We start from the raw sequence: 19,652 nt of genomic DNA on the forward strand, positions 1-19,652 counted from the left end.
ATGAGTACTTGGTACGTACTTCACTAAATACCAGCCAACCAATCCTGGGTACAATAATCTAGGCTCTTTACCTTTCCTTTTAGTTTTTTAAGCAGTTTATTTTATTGATTGGTTTTTGGGCCAGGAGAAATCTCTCCTGGCAAACTCGGGACCTTAAGGGATGCTGGAAATCTAACCAGGTCTGTCCTGAGTTGGCTGCATGCAAGGCAAATAAATGCCCTACTGCTGTGCTATCTCTCCGGCCCCAAGTCTTTCCTTTTAAACTTGCTCTCTGCTTAAGATTTTCCTCTTTTAAATGCGGAAGATTTTATTTTTATATACAAAATAAATTATTTATTATTAAATATAAATCATAGTACCTGGGGGCAAGATATAATACAAAGTAAAGGGCCACTGGTCTTTCTTGGCAGCCAACCTAGATTCAACCCCCAGCATCCCAAAGAGTCAGTCCCCTGAGTCTGCCAGGAGCAATTCTTGTATCCAGAGCCTGGAATAAGTCCTGATCACCAGTAGGTATGATCCCAAACAAACAAATCCATAGCACCTGGAACATGATGTTTTATAGCAGATGTTAAATATTTGCAAAAATAAATATTTTAAAAAGCCTAGGCTCTGATATCATTTAACAGTACAATTAAAAACTGTAACAAAATGCCAGAGCAATAGCACAGCCATTAAGTTTTTGCCTTGCACATGGTCGACCTATGTTCAATCCCTGGCACCCCATATGGTCCTCAAACACCATCAAGAATGACCAGAGCACAGATCCAGGAGTGACCCCCTGACCACCACCGGGTGTGACCCTCTCCCCCCAAAAAAGAAAAACTTTCCCCATAGTCAGTTATTCAAAAGAGGCTGGAATTGGCTACAAGAAAGCCTGAGTAAAGGTGGGAGTTCAGGCCATAATGAAACTACCAAAATTTCAGTCATCTGATCTGGCAACTTACCTTCCCATAGGAGAACTGCAAGTTGGTGTAATGTAACAGAAAAATGTTACCACTCAAGTGAAAACTAGTATTTCTTAGATTAAGAAGTATCAATAAACCAATTCATTGTGATTCATTGTAATCATTTATTATTACCCCTAAATTCAATAATCATTTCCATAAATAAAACACTGACATGGAGGAGGAGGAAGAAAGGGAGATGACCCACTTCCTACCTCTGTGCGGGGAGCGCTCTTTGCAAATGACAACCCAAGGTACTAATCAGCATAGGAATATGACTGACTATTAATCTCAAAAGTGGTAATCAAAGATCACTCTAAAATTATTTCACAATTTATGCCATAATAAAGTTGCAGTTGACAGAACTGCTCCCATGACAGACTATATCATGCAAGAAAAATAAAGTGAAGGTTTGGCTTTTTCCCATAAAGCTTGAGGCAAAAAGGACCACAGTAACAGGAGAATGGCTGCAGCTCTCACGACCAAGTTCTGCAAGTATATAACAGGATGCTCCAGCAGTAACTGGGCCTGTATGCTGGCCTGAGACCACTGCTGTTTCCTAATGTGCTTGGTAAGCAGATCACATGTAATACATATAGAGTACAGAGACACAGCACAGAGTAAGTGCAGACACGTCTACAAATTCCTCTGCCATTTCTACAAATCCCACTGGGATAAGTGGTTGTTGAACTGGCTCCACAGAAATGAATATCCAGGAGAATTTTACAACCAACGAATTTTTTTCTTTGGCCCACCATGAATAACCATGCATACCAAACATATACACCATAGATTTCAATGGTGCCATGTTAGGATCTCTGAAAGAATCAGAACAGGAACGATTATTCAAAGAGAAGGTCCTCATCCTTCTCCTCCACCAGAAGATTCGCAGGCTCCACCATGACCTCTCCAGCTGCCCTTCGCTGCTCCAAATCCTTCTCCGTTTTTTCCTTAAGAGCCTTCTTCTTCTCCTGTATTTTCTTTAATCTGTAAAATGGAGAATTTTTTCTGAACACTTTATTTTGTTTTGTTTTTTGGGGGGTCACACCCGGCAGCGCTCAGGGGTTACTCCTGGCTCTACGCTCAGAAATCGCTCCTGGCAGGCTTGGGGGACGATATGGAATGCTGGGATTCGAACCACCGACCTTCTGCATGCAAGGCATACGCCTTACCTCCATGCTATCTCTCCGGCCCCTGAATACTTGAATATTACATTTCATTTATGAGTTTGTAACCAAGTAACATCACACTAAATCAATTTTTGCCATTTATAAAAGATTTGAGGGGCCAGTGAAATAACTCAAAGAGCTGGAGTGCAGACTTTGCTTAGGAGACTCTAGTTCAAACACTTAGCACCCCTGGGTCCCCCAAACACTATCAGGTATGGCCAAAAACCAACTTAAAAAAAAGGATATGTAATATGAGGTATATATAATAAACTAATCACTGTTTTCAAAAGTTCCTATTGTGGGTTGAAGAATCAAACCCGTTCCCTAATAATGGACCACCATATCCATCAACATCAGAGGCTAAATAACCTGTGATAACATGATAAATCAAACTTAAACCCTTTAGGATCCAAGATACACATCTTCCCTGCACAGTCCTGCCTCTTCTGCCTCCTACTTCTCTAGATCCAGAACATTGAGTTCTTATCCCTTCAAGCTCTAAATATTCATAACCAATTCATGCATATGAATGTCACCCCAAATACATATAAATCTGTTGTGATTTATACTTTTGTCATTGACCCTGAGAACTTTATATTCTCTCCTTATACCTGCATAGTAAGCATGAATGATTAATTTCCTTTTTTTTTTTAATTTGGGAGACATCAAATTTAAATCATTGTTTCATTTTAAAGAATAACCAAGGCTAAATAATCTCTCTTAGGGCCTTTTTTGTAGATGCAATAGTTCAGGGACATGGAGTACCTGGCACAGATATCTCAACAGCCTTTGGCAATACTATTTCTTATATCTTATTTATCAATAAAATGTAATCCATGCTAACTCTAAACCTCCTAAATCATGTGCCTGAGGAGATAGCATAGCTCTAGGGTGTTTGCCTTGCAAGCGGCTGACCCGGGAGGGACCTAATTCAATTCCCGGCATTCCATATGGTCCCCGAGCTTGCCAGGAGCAATTTCTGAGTGCAGAGCCAGGAGTAACCCCTGAGCACCAATGGGTGTGGCCAAATAACCAATCAATTAATCAGTCAATAAAGTTAAAAAAAAACCCTCTTATTTTTATCAGTGTTAGCAGTAAGTTTCTATAATATGGAAACAAAAGATGATCAATAAATGCCAATTTCAACAAACCTATAGAATTCTTCTCGTTCTCTCTCATCCAGCTCTGTGATGATATAAGCAAGGGTACGTTCAATCCGAGGAATGACAACTATATTTAAAAATGAATATTCAAGTAAGAACTTGGAACCTTTTTTAAATTGTAGTGCTGATTTATATTTAAAATGTTTTTATTGAATCACCATGATATATGTATTTACAAAGTTGTTGATGGTTGAGCGACAGTCATACAATGTCCCAACACCCATCCCTTCACTAGATTACACTTCCTGCCTCCCATGTCCCCAATTTCCCTCCTGCCACCTCTTCAGCCTCAGTCTCTCCTCTCTGACAGTTTTCTCTTTTTAGTACTCATTTATTTAATACATTTCTTCCTAACTGTAAAATGTACAGGAATTTAATGTAGGAAAAGATAAATATAAATTTAACTTAAAACAAAAAGTAACTTGTAAATATTTTGGTATGTGTCCTTTGGCATCTTTTCTATGGACAAAAAACATATTGGACGTAACATATACTAGAGTTACTTAGAACATTTTCATCTCACACCTCCTTTTTACCTATAAGTATATAAATCAAAGACTAACAATAAATCTTACATCTCTAAGTAATTTGCCAAAACTCATCTGGGGTCAGAACCCAAAGTTTAAAAGAGAATATAGATATTCCTTTTTATTTATAAATAAAAAATGACACATATCTCTCCAGTACACAGAATCTGAATAAACATGTAACATGTTAATGTCACATGTTAATTTAGATTGTGTGTCTTGACAGTCAAAGCCGGGATGTCAGTCACAAGGCTCTGCTTTACCACTGAGCCAGACTTCCCACCCGAGCCACAGACATATTTTAAATAGCAATCCACTATTAAAAATGAAGCACAGGGGCCGGGCGGTGGCGCTAAAGGTAAGGTGCCTGCCTTGCCTGCGCTAGCCTCGGACGGACCGCGGTTCGATCCCCCGGCATCCCATATGGTCCCCCAAGCCAGGAGCGACTTCTGAGCGCATAGCCAGGAGTAACCCCTGAGCGTTACCGGGTGTGGCCCAAAAACCAAAAAAAAAAAAAAAAAAAAGAAGCACAAAGATCAAACTCAGGATTCTAAACATGCCTGAAATACACAGTGATCTGACTGGGCACAGGGGAAATTTGAGAGGACAGAATAATGGTGAAGGGATTCTAGTGGTGGAGATGGTGTCACAGCAATGCAAGTGAAAACCAGTAATCGTAGAGTTGGGAAGACAACATGAGTGCTAAGGCTCTTGCTCTGCATGCTGCTGACCCAGTTCGACCCCCACTTGCGATGCCCCCCACACTGCTAGGAATGACCTTGAGCACTGCTGGTGCAGCCCAACACCTCCTTGCTGCCCCAATATTATCACACCATTGTGACAAAATGATGAAAATGTTTCAATCTAAAAAGTGGAGTGATGGATTGGAGATAGCAATGGATTGGGTTTCCTTGGACGTGGCCAACCCAGATTTAATCCCTAGCACCTGCTAAAGTCCCCCAGGCCCTACTAGGAATGATCCCTGAGCAGAGCTCAGAGTGCCTTAGTCTTCTGGGTGTGGCCCCAAAACAAACAAAAAAAGAAAGTGGAGCACTGGGCAGAGAATGCAGAATGTTAAATTCAACCTACAGCAGTTACATAGTTTTACTTTGCATAGATTGGCCTATTTTGGCAATTTGCCAATTTTCTATGAATCTGACAATTTATAGAAAATGAATTCCTTGGGCCCGAGAGATAGCATGGAGATAAGGCGTTTGCCTTGCATGCAGAAAGACGGTGGTTCCAATCCTAGCATCCCATATGGTCCCCTTGCCTGCCAGGGGTGATTTCTGAGCATAGAGTCAGGAGGTACCCCCTGAGCACTGCCGGATGTGACCCAAAAACCAAAAAAAAAAAAAAAAAAGAATTCCTTGATTATTAGAATCTTACACATTTGCCCCTGATTCTATGTGCAAGAACTAAGCAAGCAGTCACAAAATGTGTTATAAACTTTTAAAAAACAAAATAGCGGGGCTGGAGAGATAGCTGGAGTTTGCCTTGCAAGCAGCCGATCCAGGACAGATGGTGGCTCGAATCCTGGCATCCCATATGGTCCCCAGAGCCTGCCAGGAGTGATTTCTGAGTGCAGAGCCAGGAGTGACTCCTGAGCAGCGCTGGGTGTGACCCAAAAACCAAAATAAATAAATAAATAAATAAATAAATAAATAAATAAATAAATAAATAAATAAATAAATAAAGCACACCAAAATAGCTTCCTGACATTAATAGAACAAACTAAATGATTTGTAATTCAAATTTTGCTTATTTTAACTTTAATTGAGTGTTGCTTTAAACTATTTTTTTCAACAAAAATGTATTCTGTCAACACTAATCTAATTTTTAAAGTAAGATTAAAAATAAGTGCACCAAATGTAACTTATTTTTAGAAGTCAAGAATCGTACAAGTTTAGGCATCAAGTCTAAGGGAGAGGGAACTTTAAGTTATGTTAAATGATATAACTAACTCAATGCTTGGAAGAAAAAAAACCTCAAGAAGACATTAGAACTCTTAGTTTCTACCCGTTAGTCACAAAAGGAAAAAATGGGGTGGGGGGGGTAAGAGGATACCATAATTTTAGTGTTTGTTTTGCTTTGGGGCTACCTCCAGCTGTGCTCAGGGCTTATTCCTGGCTATCTACTCAGGGATCACTCCTGTTAGGCTCGGGAAATACATGGGGTACCGGGGAATGAAATCCAGTTTGGCCGTGTGCAAAGTATACACCCTACCTGCTGTCCTACTGTTCCAGCTCCATATCCCATAATCTTTAAGTCACCTCTCTTCTCTAGCTCCACCCCAAATCACACACATAATTTCTATCCAAGTAGTCATTGCTCGATGACTCTCCTGCTGCCCTTCCCATTCCAGCAAGGACATGATCTTTCTTGGTGCAGCCAGTCCCTGATTCCTAGCAGCGGCATAACAAACGTGGAGGCACAGACCAAGAGCTGAGCACTCACCGTGTTCGATGGCATTTACACGCCGGTTGGTGATCTTAATAGCTTCATCCAGAGTAACAAAAGACGTCTGAAGTAAGAGGACAAATTAATGATGCAAGTGCAGTCTTATCAATAACATACCGTTTGCTTGTTTCCCCTCAGACTGCACTTGTAAAGGACACCTGGAACTTAAGACGACCACTACTCTGTGTTTAAAAGACAGAATTTTATGAGGCTGCCATAGGGCTAACACTGTCTCCATGCTATTACAATCTGCATGGAATTAGCAGTCATATGCTGCAACTTACCTAAGATTATAAAATGCATAAGGAGGACATTATACATTAATAATCTATGCAGATAAGGTGTAAACACAAAGGGAACAAAAGCCAGGGTCAAGCTTAAGTAAGCCATATTTACATTTAAATGTAGTCTGGACTGTGGCTGCTATCACCTAACAAAACAGGAAACAGCTGCTGCAAAATATTCTGTCAGTGATAAAAGCAAGAACAATGTCCAGAACCCACCACTTCAGAAACCAGAACATCTTCAGCTTGTTTCATGAGGTTCTTGAGAACAACTGGTGCAGCATGCTTTAAGGGAAATCTGAATCTCACCCTTTGAGCTCTCAGAAGTCACCCCACATATCAGTTCTTCTGTTACCTACCTGCAGGGAAGCTAGTTCTACCAGTAGTTCCACTGCTTTGGCATAGTTTCTTTTTAATTTTGCCAGCTGCTCCCCACCTCTGGCTAAACCAGTCAGTTCGTAGCCTGAAAAGAACCAGTCAGACGACAATTGTGATTAAAGAGCAAGCGGTCTTTTCCTTAGAGTTCCTGAAAAGAAGATTAAGTCATAATAATCACAAACACGAAGAAAGGAATCACTGGCCCTTGTCACATGCAATGCAAAGTGCCCATCTCATTCTTTGAACACTGTAGGAGCCGCTATTGAAGACATGCTCCCCCCACAAAAAAGAATGCTATTCTAAGTATAACTAAAGAAGTTTTAACCAACTTTCATCTCCCCAGCTTGCTGAATTAACCAAACGCACACCCTTCCTTTTGTAGCTCGCCTGTGCAATGACCATAAAAGAGTGAATCATTCCACTCTGGCTAAGTGCTTCTCCACTGCTTTCTGTACTGCTCTACGTGGCCCAGTGAAAGATGAGGGCCAAAGGAAAAAATCACTCCTTTTGAAGGGGGAAAAAAATCTGATTACAGGAAAGACTCAATAAAGATGTGCTACTGCCCCCAAGTGCTATCAAATTAGGAAGAAATGAGTCAACTACAGTAAGGTGTAAATGCTATAAAAATCTAGGCAAGGCCAGGGAGACCGTGCAAAGTACAGGAGAGGGTTCAATCACCAGCACCAGCACCACATGGTCCTACCACCACTGCAACACCCCCCACTACTCTACCCCATCCCCCTTTTTAAAAAGTCACTATTCATACTATCATAGGCCCCAAAGAGATCCAAAGTGAAAAGTATGAACTATGTATCATGGGTGCATTTTATGCAGAAAGAGAGCACATTAGTCAAAAAAGTGGTCCATTTTATGTGGTCCTTAGCTTTTTCAAATATAAAGAACATGCATTTATCTATGTCTAGGTTGAACTAAAATTTTTTTTTTTTTTGGTTTTTGGGCCACACCCGGCAGTGCTCAGGGGTTACCCTGGCTGTCTGCTCAGAAATAGCTCCTGGCAGGCACGGGGACCATATGGGACACCAGGATTCGAACCAACCACCTTAGGTCCTGGATTGGCTGCTTGCAAGGCAAACACCACTGTGCTATCTCTCCGGGCCCGAACTAAAATATTTTTAAGATATAAAGGCTTGCGTCTTAAAAAAATCCTTCATTCTTTAACACCTCTTTGATTATCTGCTGCCTGAATTCTAGCGAAGAGAGCCTCTCAAACTGAAACCATTGAACCAAAGGCTTCTTTTCCAAACTAAAGTTAATTAAAAGGAAATAAAGAAATCCCAGAAAAACAAAATAACATCAAGATTCACTTACTGTCAGTTCCTTCATGATAATGTTCAAATATGGGCAAAGTAACACCTGTTAAACACAGAAACAAAGATGGATTCTTAAGCATGAACCTCAACCAGATTCCTGTTTCTTTCCCAGCAAAGAGTCAAAAGTCAAGATTTCTGGAATTGGCACTGGTATCGATGAATGAATTGAGAAATCTGTCTTTTTAAGTGTTCATTACTATTCAAAGTCAAATTATACATAGTAATAAAAAAAAAACCTGGTCATTACAAATTTTCTTCTTTCAGCTTCAATGAGATACACTTAGTACAAAACACTGCTCTTTTCTAGTATGTTGAGTGAAATGAGTCATAGGGAGAAAGATAAACACAGAAGAGTCTCATTCCTCAACTGTGGGATTTAAGAAAAAGAAAAGACATTATTGTAAGGATGCCCAGAGACAACAGAGATGAGGGCCGGAAGGACCAACCCACGATGTGAAGCAGGCCACAAAGAGTGATGAATGCAGTTAGAGAAGTAACTACACTGACAACCAGCATGGCAATGGTAGTGAGTGAGAGAAGTAGAATGCCTGTCTTGAAGAAGGGCAGGGGGACGGGGGAAGAGGGAGATGGCACTGGTGGCGAGAAAGTTGCACTGGTGAAGGGGGGTAGGCATGTTATGGCTGAAACCCATTTACAAAGATGTTTGTAAACATGGTTCTTAAAGAAATTATAAAAAAAACTCTTCTCTTTTGGTTTCAATGAGGTATACTTAATACAAAAAACTATTCACATTTAATGTATTTACATTCTGAAAGTTTATATGCATACACGGATATCACCATAATCATGATAACAAGCACACTAATCAACTCCAAAGACTTTCTTTTGTGTGTGTGCACGCGTGTAAAGAGTATTTAACATGAGGGGCTGAGAGAACTAAACACTTGCTTTGCATGCAGTCCCCCAAGATCTGCCAGGAGCAAACCTAGAGTACAGAACAGGAAGTAGCCCCCAGGCACTGCTAGAAATGGCCTAAAGATAAAAAAAAAAAATCAGGAGACCAACTCCTCTTTGCCTTTTTTTTTTTTCCAGCCACACCCGGTGACGCTCAGGGGTTACTCCTGGGTATGTGCTCAGAAATCGCTCCTGGCTAGAGGGACCATGTGGGATGCCGGGGGATCAAACCATGGTCCGTCCTAGGCTAGCACGGGCAAGGCAGACACCTTACCGCCTGTGCCACAGCTCCAGCCCCTCCTCTTAACTTTTAAGTGCATAATGCTGTTGTTTTTAACTATAGGCACTTTGATTCAGCAATCTCTAGAATGCATTCATACTGTAAGACTAACTTCATGTCCAGTAATGAACAATATTTTTCTCCCTGCAACCACATGATAATGGCTTTATATTCAAAGTCTTGATGAGATAATCGGGCATCAAAATTTTGCTGTAGGAAAAATGTGAGCACCACAGCCAGATGCGAGTGCAATGTTAAATCACCACAACAAAAACAAAGGGGAGGGAGGGAATACAAAATAAATCGGAACTAGAGCGTGAATACAGAGGATAAGACACTTGCATTGCATGCAGATGACCCCAGTTTGATCCCTGACAGCAATAATTTCCTGGACCACTAGGTCTGGCCCCAAATCCACAAATAAAAATAAATGTCACCAAAAATAAATATAAGCAAATAGAAATAAAAGTTTGCTGTTTTGACAGGTCCATTTTTACTTTTTTTTTTTTGGCCACGCCCACTGACACTACTCAGGGGTTACTCCTGACTATGCACTCAGAAACTGATCCTGGCTCAGGGGACCATATGGGATGCCGGGGGAGCAAACACAGGTCTGTGGGTCAGCCATGTGCAAGGCTCCAGCCCTGGACAGGTCCATTTTTAAATACCATCTTTCTTCCCTAAGGCTTGGAAGGATTGAGAAATTACCTGCTACATTATCCTTCTTCGCTCGAATCTTCACCTGGGCTTTATTGACGTTTTGAATAACAGTGGTGCTGCAGAAAAAGAAAGCCTTTATTTAGTTGTTTGGGGGGTTAGAAATAAGCATGCCAAGGCCCACTTGGAAATATCAACAACAGTGAAATGTTACAATATTGAAGGTTTTCATCTATTTTTATCCAAAAAGGAGAAAAATAAAAGGCCAGAGGAGGGCCTCAGTGAGCAAAGAATGAATGCCAGCATAAGAATGAGCAATGGCCTGGAAGACGACAGAAATGGTGTCTAGTGCCAAAGTGGGTTTTCACTCAGATACTGTGCAAAGAAGTGGCTTGAGGGAATTTTACTGTTAATGTAATAAGGAGAAAACTTTACTTCTAGGCTGCTTTTCATTTGGCTAAGCAGTTGTTCAGTTCCTTTACTCAAAATCTTTCTAACTTCCAATTAGTTTTTTTATGTCTGATTTGTTAGTACCAATGTAATTTTCCCATAATCACTTGAAAACATACTGACTTGCCTCTTACACATTTTTCATTTCCAACTCTCTCCAGAAAAAGTGAATGCAAGTTGTTATCCCACCAACACTGGCAAACACTACAGCCTGCTACTTTCAAAGGGCTCATGGCCCTCAGGCTGTAAGACTGTGAATAAGACAAGTCTATTAGAAATAGGGCCCGGAGAGATAGCACAGCTGTTTGCCTTGCAAGCAGCCGATCCAGGACCAAAGGTGGTTGGTTCGAATCCTGGTGTCCCATATGGTACCCTTCCCACTCCCCGTGCCTGCCAGGAGCTATTTCTGAGCAGACAGCCAGGAGTAACCCCTGAGCAATACCGGGTGTGGCCCAAAACAAAAAACAAACAAACAAACAAAAAAAAGTCTATTAGAAATAAAACAGAGAGAGAGACAGCTAGAGATACTAAAATGCTGTGTGGCACATTTGAAAATTACTAACAGAGGGCTTCAAAGAGAGCTCAGTGGACTGAGCATGAGCTTTGAGTGTGGGAAGCCTGGACTAGAACCCTAGCACCACAAGGTCCCCAAGCAACCAGGAGTAATCCCAAGTCCTGGCCCCCAAAACAAACAAATCACTAACAGTACACATTCTGGGTTCTCATCTCATGAAAAATAAAGGAACTATGTAGGATGACAGACATTGCATAGATTTAGTGTGGTCATCATTTCACCATATACAAACATCTACAACACTGTAACTAATCCGTTATAAATCAACTCCACATGAACATGAAAGAGGAAAAAGGAGAGCTATACTGTCATTTGGTAAAGATTACAAGCGGGGCCTGGGAGATAAGGCAGAAGACAGAGATGCAAGCCTTGCACCCCCAAGACCCTGAGGCTGAGCCCCAGCACTTCATGACCTCTCCCACTCCCCACAAAAGAACAGCCTCAGTGGCAATACCCGGTGTGACCCTGTTGGGTCCACAAACACTCGTGGAAATAGTGCTAGTGAACCCCAGCAATGCTGTGACGATCCCCAACACTGGACAGCCTGAGCACTGGACCATCCAGTTTGTTTAGCCAAGTATTCCCCTAAGTGGTCCCCTGAAGTCCTGAGCATTCGGGAGTTCCTCCCTATTCCATTATATAGAAGAGAATAATGACTAAAAAAGTGGGAGGGAGAGAAGAACCCACAGCAGTGATGCTCAGGAGTTACTCCTGGATCTGCACTCAGGCAGCATAACTGGGAGTACTCAAAGGACCATATAGGATGTTAGAGACTAAACCCAGTTGGCCGTTGTGCGAGCAAGTGCACTAACTGCTGTACTATTGTTCTAAAACAAAACTTTTTTAAAAAACAAACCTGAGAATAAGTTCCTTTGCTGCTGGTAAATAGCTGAACTTTCAAAAGGTACTGAAACTGAGAACTTATTTGGAAAATCATATGTAAACTGATAAAAAAAAAATCCTTTTTTACATTACATTAAAAGTCAATGTATGCCCTTTAAGCAATCACTTCCAGTTTCAAAAAAAAAAGGTCTAAAGGATCAAACGCAAACAAAAACCACAAATATGCTCACGATACCTTTTCTAATGTTATAAAAACATAAAAATAAACCCAAAGTTCATCATTAGTAAAACGGTTTCTAAATTATGGTACATATGGTACATAGAAAAATATATACAGTACATTTATCTAGAGAAACTGATTCAACTACCTTTAAAAAAAAAAAAGAAAACTGTTTGTCACAAAATTAAATGAAAATTGACTAGTATGTTTCAATTACACAGTTGCAGCCTAAAAAAGCGAAGCATCCTCTACTTCAACTACATAACAGACAAAGCATTGATAAAGATTAAAACTCGATGAGAGAACTAAAGGCCTTCTTTAATATTTATTATTTATCTTTCATACTTGCGGTTTTGATTTTTAAATGGTTTTAAAATTATGGACGTAAGAACACTCTGCCCTTTGAAAAATCTCCAGTTAAGTCATACCTGAAGTCCCCGGCTGTAAACTTGGCTTCAGCAAGAGAAAATGCTGCTTCTCTCATTACTTCGCCCATCAACACCTTAGTCTGAAAAATTATAAACCAAATAGTAGAATCAACAAGGTTTTTACAATGAAAAACCACATAATCCTCCTCCTTTAATATCCCTCAGGTGCTGTGGATGGAGTTTGGGGTGGAGTTTGTGGATGGAGTTTCTGCACAAACTTGTGCTAGGCAAGAAAAAAAAACGAGTGTGGGGGGTGTGCTAGTGGCTAGGTATGCAGCTCAGTAGAACCACAGAACTATTTGTCTTGCATGTGTGAGGACCTGAGAGAGGAAGTAGATCTTCATATAATGTTCACAATTTAGAATATATGAGGCCAGAACTATACAGAGTAGGTCAATTGCCTTGCACACGACCAGTATGGGTTTGATCCCTGGCATTCCATATGGGCCCCCAAACCCCACGAGGAGTAATTCCTGGGCATGCCAGGTATGACCCAAACCCATCCAAATATAATTTTAATGAAAAATAAAATGTAAGGGTCATGCTCCATTTTCCTTAGTAATTCTAAAACAAGAAAAGTTTCTTCTACCTCAATTATCTTCTTTAAGATCTGTCGAAATCGGAGAGTTAAGGCGTCAGATTTTTTCTTCAGGAGGTTTCGACCTGTCTGTGCACCTTTCAATCGAGCCTTCATGATGGTCTGTGCCCTAAATTACAAAATTAAAGATATTTATTCACAACATTAAAAATTAAAACTACCCCTATTTTTACATTATGAGTGAGAACATAGAGCAGTTGCAGCTAGTAGATTTAACAAATTAGAAATTTCAATAAGACTCTAGCAGAGTACTATAAAAATTATCATAAATCCTACTCTATGATGCCAGTATAGTTTACTTGATTTATAAGTGAAACAATGTGTATTAGTTTACATTAGAGGTATATTAAAGAGATTCAAAAAAAATTTTGTCCACTAATATATAACAAAAAACAAAATGTACTTACCTTCAAAACCAACAATTTCCCTATGAGGAATTTATCTTATAAATGCATTCCTGCACATGCACAAAATTACATACAAGATTCGGCTGGAGAGATAGCATGGAGGTAAGGCGTTTGCCTTGCAATGCAGAAGGACGATGGTTTGAATCCCAGCATCCCATATGATCCCCTGAGCCTGCCAGGAGCGATTTCTGAGAGTAGAGCCAGGAGTAACCCCTGAGCACTGCTGGGTATGACCCAAAAGCCAAAAAATAAAATAAAATAAAATACATACAAGATTAAGTATGATTACTCTAGTCTTATTAATAATAGCAAAAATGCAACAAAAAAAAACCCACCATAAAACCGTGGCATAAAACATGATTCATCATACAAGGTATGCAAAGAGCCATATTAAAAAATGGAAGATTGTAAATATGCATGTATTCTCTAGATTATTCCCTTAATACAAAAAGATAACAGTACTAATATATAGTGACTTAGAAAAATGGGCGAGTTCTTTTGGAAAACTGTGCCAAGTGAAAAATATGAGTTGTTTTTTTTTTGTTTTTTTTTTTGTTTTGTTTTTTGGGCCACACCCAGGGGTTACTCCTGGCTATGTGCTCAGAAGTTGCTCCTGGCTTGGGGGACCATATGGGATGCCGGGGGATCGAACCGCGGTCCGTCCAAGGCTAGCGCAGGCAAGGCAGGCACCTTACCTTTAGCGCCACCGCCCGGCCCAATATGAGTTGTTTTTACTATTATATTCTTTTGTATTGCAGTTTAAAATTGATATTTATCACTTTTTCTATAAAAATATTTATATCACTAATCAAGATGATAATTTTATTAACTTGAAAGCAAATCTAGTAAAAAATTAGATACAAAAGTAAACACCCTGAGAAGTCGTCTCTTTACCTCCTCATTTTAATTTTTGTCCACCAGAAACACCAATAGTAATTAATGTCAAGAAAGCAACAGCAGAAAATGATATTTCTACTTCACAGATAAATTTAGAAAAGGTTACTGTGCTCTGTTCAAGATGATATACAATTTCAGATAATTAATGTGAAAAACTGCAAAACGGCATCTATTCATGGCCTGTTGGCTATATTATTAGATTATACTGAAAACCTTTTACCACCAGGATACATAACGTTACTAAGACATAGATAAAGGAATTGTAAACATTATGGCTAAAGAGGCTCAGGAAACTGAAACACTGCTACTCCCTGAAGAAAAGGCATGGCAAGAACTTGAGACAGAATTTTGGTGGATGGTTTTTGTTTTGGAAGTCCACACCCAGCTGTGCCCAAGGCTTATCCCTGGCTTGGCTTAGCACTCTGGTGGAACTTGGTGGAACCCTGGTGGGACTTGGGGGCCCATAGAAGTTGGCAAAGATTGAACTTGGGGCCACTGTAAGGCAGAGATAGCTGCTGTATCGCTCTAGTCCTCTGAGACTTTGTTTTAAGCCAGTAAATTGTCCAAGTTCTAACCTACGTGTACTGTCACTCCAGCTATGTGCCACCTGGCTCCCTACAGATTATACCTAGCATCGGAATGAAACAGGTTTTTTATGTTTTGTTTTGTTTTTTTTTTCTGGCGGGGAGGGAATAAGTAGCTGTTTCGTGGCTGACTTTGCAGAGTAGCCTTACTGGAGGTCTAACCAAAATCAGATGGTTTATTTTCCAACCAAACAGGATCTAGCCTCCCACTGTGTACATTTTACATACTCTACTATTGATACCACCATCAGTACTTAGGCCCAGTGAGGTGGATCAAATTAAAGGTGAAATCTGTACTGCAGATTCCAGCAAGTTTCTAATGAAAGATTGACAAAGGTCTGTCGTGTTATTTTTAATGTCCTTCTAAGTTCTATACCCAGACCATGGCACTTGTGCGAAGTCGACAACTTAATTCTCAGTTCAAGGCTCAAAGGAGTGACTTCCCCAATGGCTTATAAGAATTTAGTAGAAACTGGATTTAACTAACTTCTATTGATTCTACATTTTTGAAGCCTCTTTTGCTTCCACTCTCAGATTTCACAGAATTAACACACTAAGGAGGAAACTGTGAAAGAGACTGCTCCCATAATTTTCTACCTCTTTTAAAGAATAGAGACATAGGAAAAAATGGGTTTTTTTGTTTTTATTTGTTTGTTTGTTTGTTTGTTTTTGGTTTTTGGGCCACACCCGGCATTGCTCAGGGGTTACTCCTGGCTGTCTGCTCAGAAATAGCTCCTGGCAGGCACGGGGACCATATGGGACCCCTGGATTCAAACCAACCACCTTACGTCCTGGATCGGCTGCTTGCAAGGCAAACACTGCTGTGCTATTTCTCCAGGCCCTTTTTTGTTTTTGTTTTGGGGCCACACCCGGCAGCACTCAGAGGTTACTCCTGGCTCTGTGCTCAGAAACCACTCCTGGCAGGCTTGGGGGACCATATGGGATGCCAGGGATCGAACTTAGGTCTGTCCTGGGTCAGCCGCATGTAAGGCAAATGTCCTACCACTGTGCTATCTCTTTGGTCCTGGGAAAAAAAACTCTTTAAAAACCCTGCATTGAGCCGGAAAGATAGTACAACTAGTGGAGCACATGCTTTCCACATGGCCAACCTGGGTTCAATCTCAGGCTTCCCATAGAGTTCCCAGCTGCCAGGAAGTGGGCTCTGCCTGATTTGAGCCCAAACAAAACAAGTAAGAAACCCTAACTCTAAAAAATCAAAGGTGCTGGAGAGAAAATACAGGGGTTAAGGAGCTTTTCATGAGGTCAACCCCAGCTTGAATTCCAGCACTGCATATGCTTCCCAAAGCACCACCAGGAATGATCCCTTCGAGGAGAACCAGGAATACATTCAGAGCACAGTACATATGGCTCCAAAAACAAACAACAACAACAAAAAAAACTGGATCTAGAATATGTATGTACTCCTCAGTGATAAATAAACCTTGCATTGTGAGAGGCTTGATCTTAGGAATAAAATGGTTCCCTGAGCACAGAACGATGCCAAAAATAAGAAAAGGAGAAAAAGAAAAAAAATATTATTGGAGCCAGAGGATGGTACACTGAATAGATGCTTCCCTTGCATTCAGTTGACTCAAGTTGATCTGTCACCACAAATCCCACCCATCCCATTCTAACCATGCCGGGAGTATGCCCTGAGCACTACTGGGTCTGGCCAATCTACAAAGCCCCAAAAACTTCATTTATGAATTTTAGATCTACTTGATCCTACCAAAATGACATGACCTTAATCTAGGGCTAGACTATGACTTTGTTTCCAGATGAATCAAAACCATCTGACCACATGACAAAATGCAATCATTGCTAAGTCTTGGGGGAAAAAATACTTAAGATAAGCAATCACTTCCTATAAAACAGATTTTCCACTTCCTACTGAACTAAGTGCTCTCAAAAAACAATCTTCACCTTCACAAATCTGTCAAAGCCCAAAGAAGCCCATTTGCACTTCAGTCTGAAAATAAAACCAAGTTAACATTCTGACTACTACCAGAAAGGATTGATTCATAGTTGAAAGCCCTATTCAGTAGACAGCCTAAGAAAGGGTTATGAGGGGCTAGAGTCAGATAAATTCTCCTTGGAGTGGGAGAGAAATAGCACACACTGAAGTAGGCACTTTACCTTCAGGAGCCCCAGGTTTGAGATCCATAAGCAGTGCAAGGGGTGACCCCCAAATCTCAGCACAAAGTCGCTAAGCATTGCCCAAAATAAAAACAAAACAAATAGTTTTCTGATAGTGCTGGCATTTTCAGCCATTTGATGGGGGTGGAGGAGAGTGAAAGTATCTCCTAGACCCCCTGCTGCAATTCTGGGCCAGCAAGGCCTGCTGTTCAAAGCAAAGGTCCTATGCTGTTGCTTTTGCTTGTGGTGCTGGATACACCATGCCCCTTATGCAAACAAGCATTTTTTTTTTGTTTTTGGGCCACACCCGGCGATGCTCAGGGGTTACTCCTGGCTGTCTGCTCAGAAATAGCTCCTGGCAGGCACGGGGGACCATATGGGACACCGGGATTCGAACCAACCACCTTTGGTCCTGGATCGGCTGCTTGCAAGGCAAACGCCGCTGTGCGATCTCTCCAGGCCCGCAAACAAGCATTTTTAATGTTGACTGTATCCTAGGAAGAGAGACTTACTTGGGCTTCTTTAGAAAGCATACCAGATCTTGGTGGCATCCCATTCAGTGCCAGCAGCTCTTTAGTTATCCCAACTACCAGGGAAATCATGATCTTTGTGTATCTCACATGTTTTGTCTTTCTCCACAACTAACCTGCTCCCACAGCTGAGTGAAGAAACTACCATTTCACTAAGAGCTGAAGACACCCAGGCAGAAGCAAACACCTGGGTTTGGTGTTTGAACATAATAACTGTTTCCAGTAACAGAAAGCCTCCAAAGAGAGGATCACAATAAAAAGTCATGTCAGGCCAGAGCAAAAGCAAATAAAAAAGAAAGTCATTTCTATTTTTCTATTCCTCACTGTAAATAAGAAAGCTAAAACACAAACTTTATTTTCCTCATTCCTCAGGTGATTAGACACATCTGAGAAAAGTTAAAATTTTTTCTTTACAAACTAGTCAAACACTTAGAAGTATTATGCTACTTCTGCAAAAGAATTCAGCTCAACAGAAAAAAGGCACCCGGCAACTGGTAAGATCCCAAGGCACAGTTCAATCATGGGATCATGTAAGTGGGGTTTTTCCATAAATTAATAATCAAAACACTCCTGATGGAAAAAGTAGTAGGTAAAAAAGAAAAAAAATTTTACTGGTTGACGCCATAAAAGGTGGATAGAGTGTTTGCCTTGCAGGTGGTCAACAAGGGTTCAATCCCTGGCACCCCCTATGGTTCCTGGGAGCATTCCTAAGAGTAAACTGAGTTGCAAAGCCATCAGTGGGGGTAACCCAAAAACAAAATCACAGGAAGAGGGGGTAAAAAAAACACTTTGCAAGGTGATTGGGTGCTATGAACAGGAGTCTGAACGAAATGCCAGGGAAGCAGCATCAGATACATTCTCAATCCAGGATCTCAAGGAGAGAATGAAAAAGAAAAAAAAAGAAAAAAAGATCCCATTCAACTTCCACCCTAGGGACATTTAGATCCCACTCCAAATCTGACACCTACCTCAGTGCTCCCTGGGCAGAAAAAAAACATCTCTTCCCTGTGCTTTTATAGCAAACCTCCAGCACCGAGCACTGAACTGTGTGGTGAGATCTGGAGGATGTGACAGCTCTTAAATGACATAAATCCAGGGTCTGGCTGAATCTGAGATTGTGGGCCAGGGGTGGATCAAGCCAACGGGTCACCAGGCACCCAAAAGGCCCGGAGCCTCGTTCTCTGACATGTGTGCAAGTGTGAGCAACCGAGAGGGCAGCCTATATGTGCATTGATTGACTCCTACAGAGCCAGATGTAGGGCCCAGGTTGGACCCCAGGAGACCCGGCCAAGTCGCAACTGCGCATGCGCAGTTCCCGCCGGCCGGAACGCGTGAGGCTTGCTCCTTCCATCTTTTCACTTACATTCTCGACGGAAAGATCTCGATGCGGTCTTTGGCCGACATCCTGACGAAGGTCCCCGCCGGGTAGAAGTACGTACGAGCTCGGGCACCGGCTCTTCCGCTCCCGGTCAGCTGGTGTGTCACTTGACCTGCGGGGTTGCTAAGCGGCCACCAGCTTCTGCCTAATGGACTTCCGCTTCCGGGTGAAAGGTGAGAGAAGCCCGGATGTCCAGGCATGCGCGCGCACCACCCTACGGCCCCGCCCCCTTCGTTTCCGCGCCTCCCTCCCAGCCCATTTCCCAGGAGGCTCTGCGCGTGGGCACGCCGGCTCACGCGAGCCGGAAGTAGCGACGAGAACACGTCCTCTTTTCTTGCGCTGGGAGTCGCCGCTCACAGCGCCACCTCGTGGCGGGCCGAAGCTTGGGGGTGGGCAAGGAGGTTCTCGGAGGACCTACGCTCTATGGTTCGCGAGGCAGAGCGGCCGCTAGTTTCGGCGCTTGCGTAGTGGCGTGGCGGTGCCGCATGCGCAGTGG

General features: G+C 41.6%; 1 protein-coding gene across 1 annotated transcript; it reads right to left on the reverse strand.

Annotated features, from left to right (window-relative positions):
- Positions 1-1,553: 1,553 nt before the first annotated feature.
- Positions 1,554-19,308, reverse strand: ATP6V1D (ATPase H+ transporting V1 subunit D). Its single transcript, XM_049770486.1, has 9 exons — positions 19,142-19,308; positions 13,216-13,333; positions 12,627-12,706; positions 10,163-10,230; positions 8,258-8,302; positions 6,910-7,013; positions 6,264-6,330; positions 3,268-3,346; positions 1,554-1,934 (listed from the first exon to the last, which is right to left on the reverse strand). Exons 1-9 carry the CDS (start codon positions 19,180-19,182, stop codon positions 1,790-1,792), a joined length of 747 nt encoding a protein of 248 aa, XP_049626443.1. The 5' UTR covers positions 19,183-19,308; the 3' UTR covers positions 1,554-1,789.
- Between the last annotated feature and the right edge of the window lie 344 nt (positions 19,309-19,652).

This window comes from Suncus etruscus, chromosome 3 (assembly GCF_024139225.1).
Source record: "Suncus etruscus isolate mSunEtr1 chromosome 3, mSunEtr1.pri.cur, whole genome shotgun sequence".
Classification (NCBI taxonomy): Eukaryota; Metazoa; Chordata; class Mammalia; order Eulipotyphla; family Soricidae; genus Suncus; species Suncus etruscus.

Coding starts and splice junctions, on each gene's coding strand:
- ATP6V1D (XM_049770486.1), bottom strand. CDS start 19,182: ATGTCGGCCAAAGACCGCATCGAGATCTTTCCGTCGAGAAT. Junction 10,231..12,626: donor TTTACAGCCGGGGACTTCAG/GTATGACTTAAC, acceptor CTTTTTCTGCAG/CACCACTGTTATTCAAAACG. Junction 3,347..6,263: donor TGTAAATGCCATCGAACACG/GTGAGTGCTCAG, acceptor TTTTAAATATAG/TTGTCATTCCTCGGATTGAA.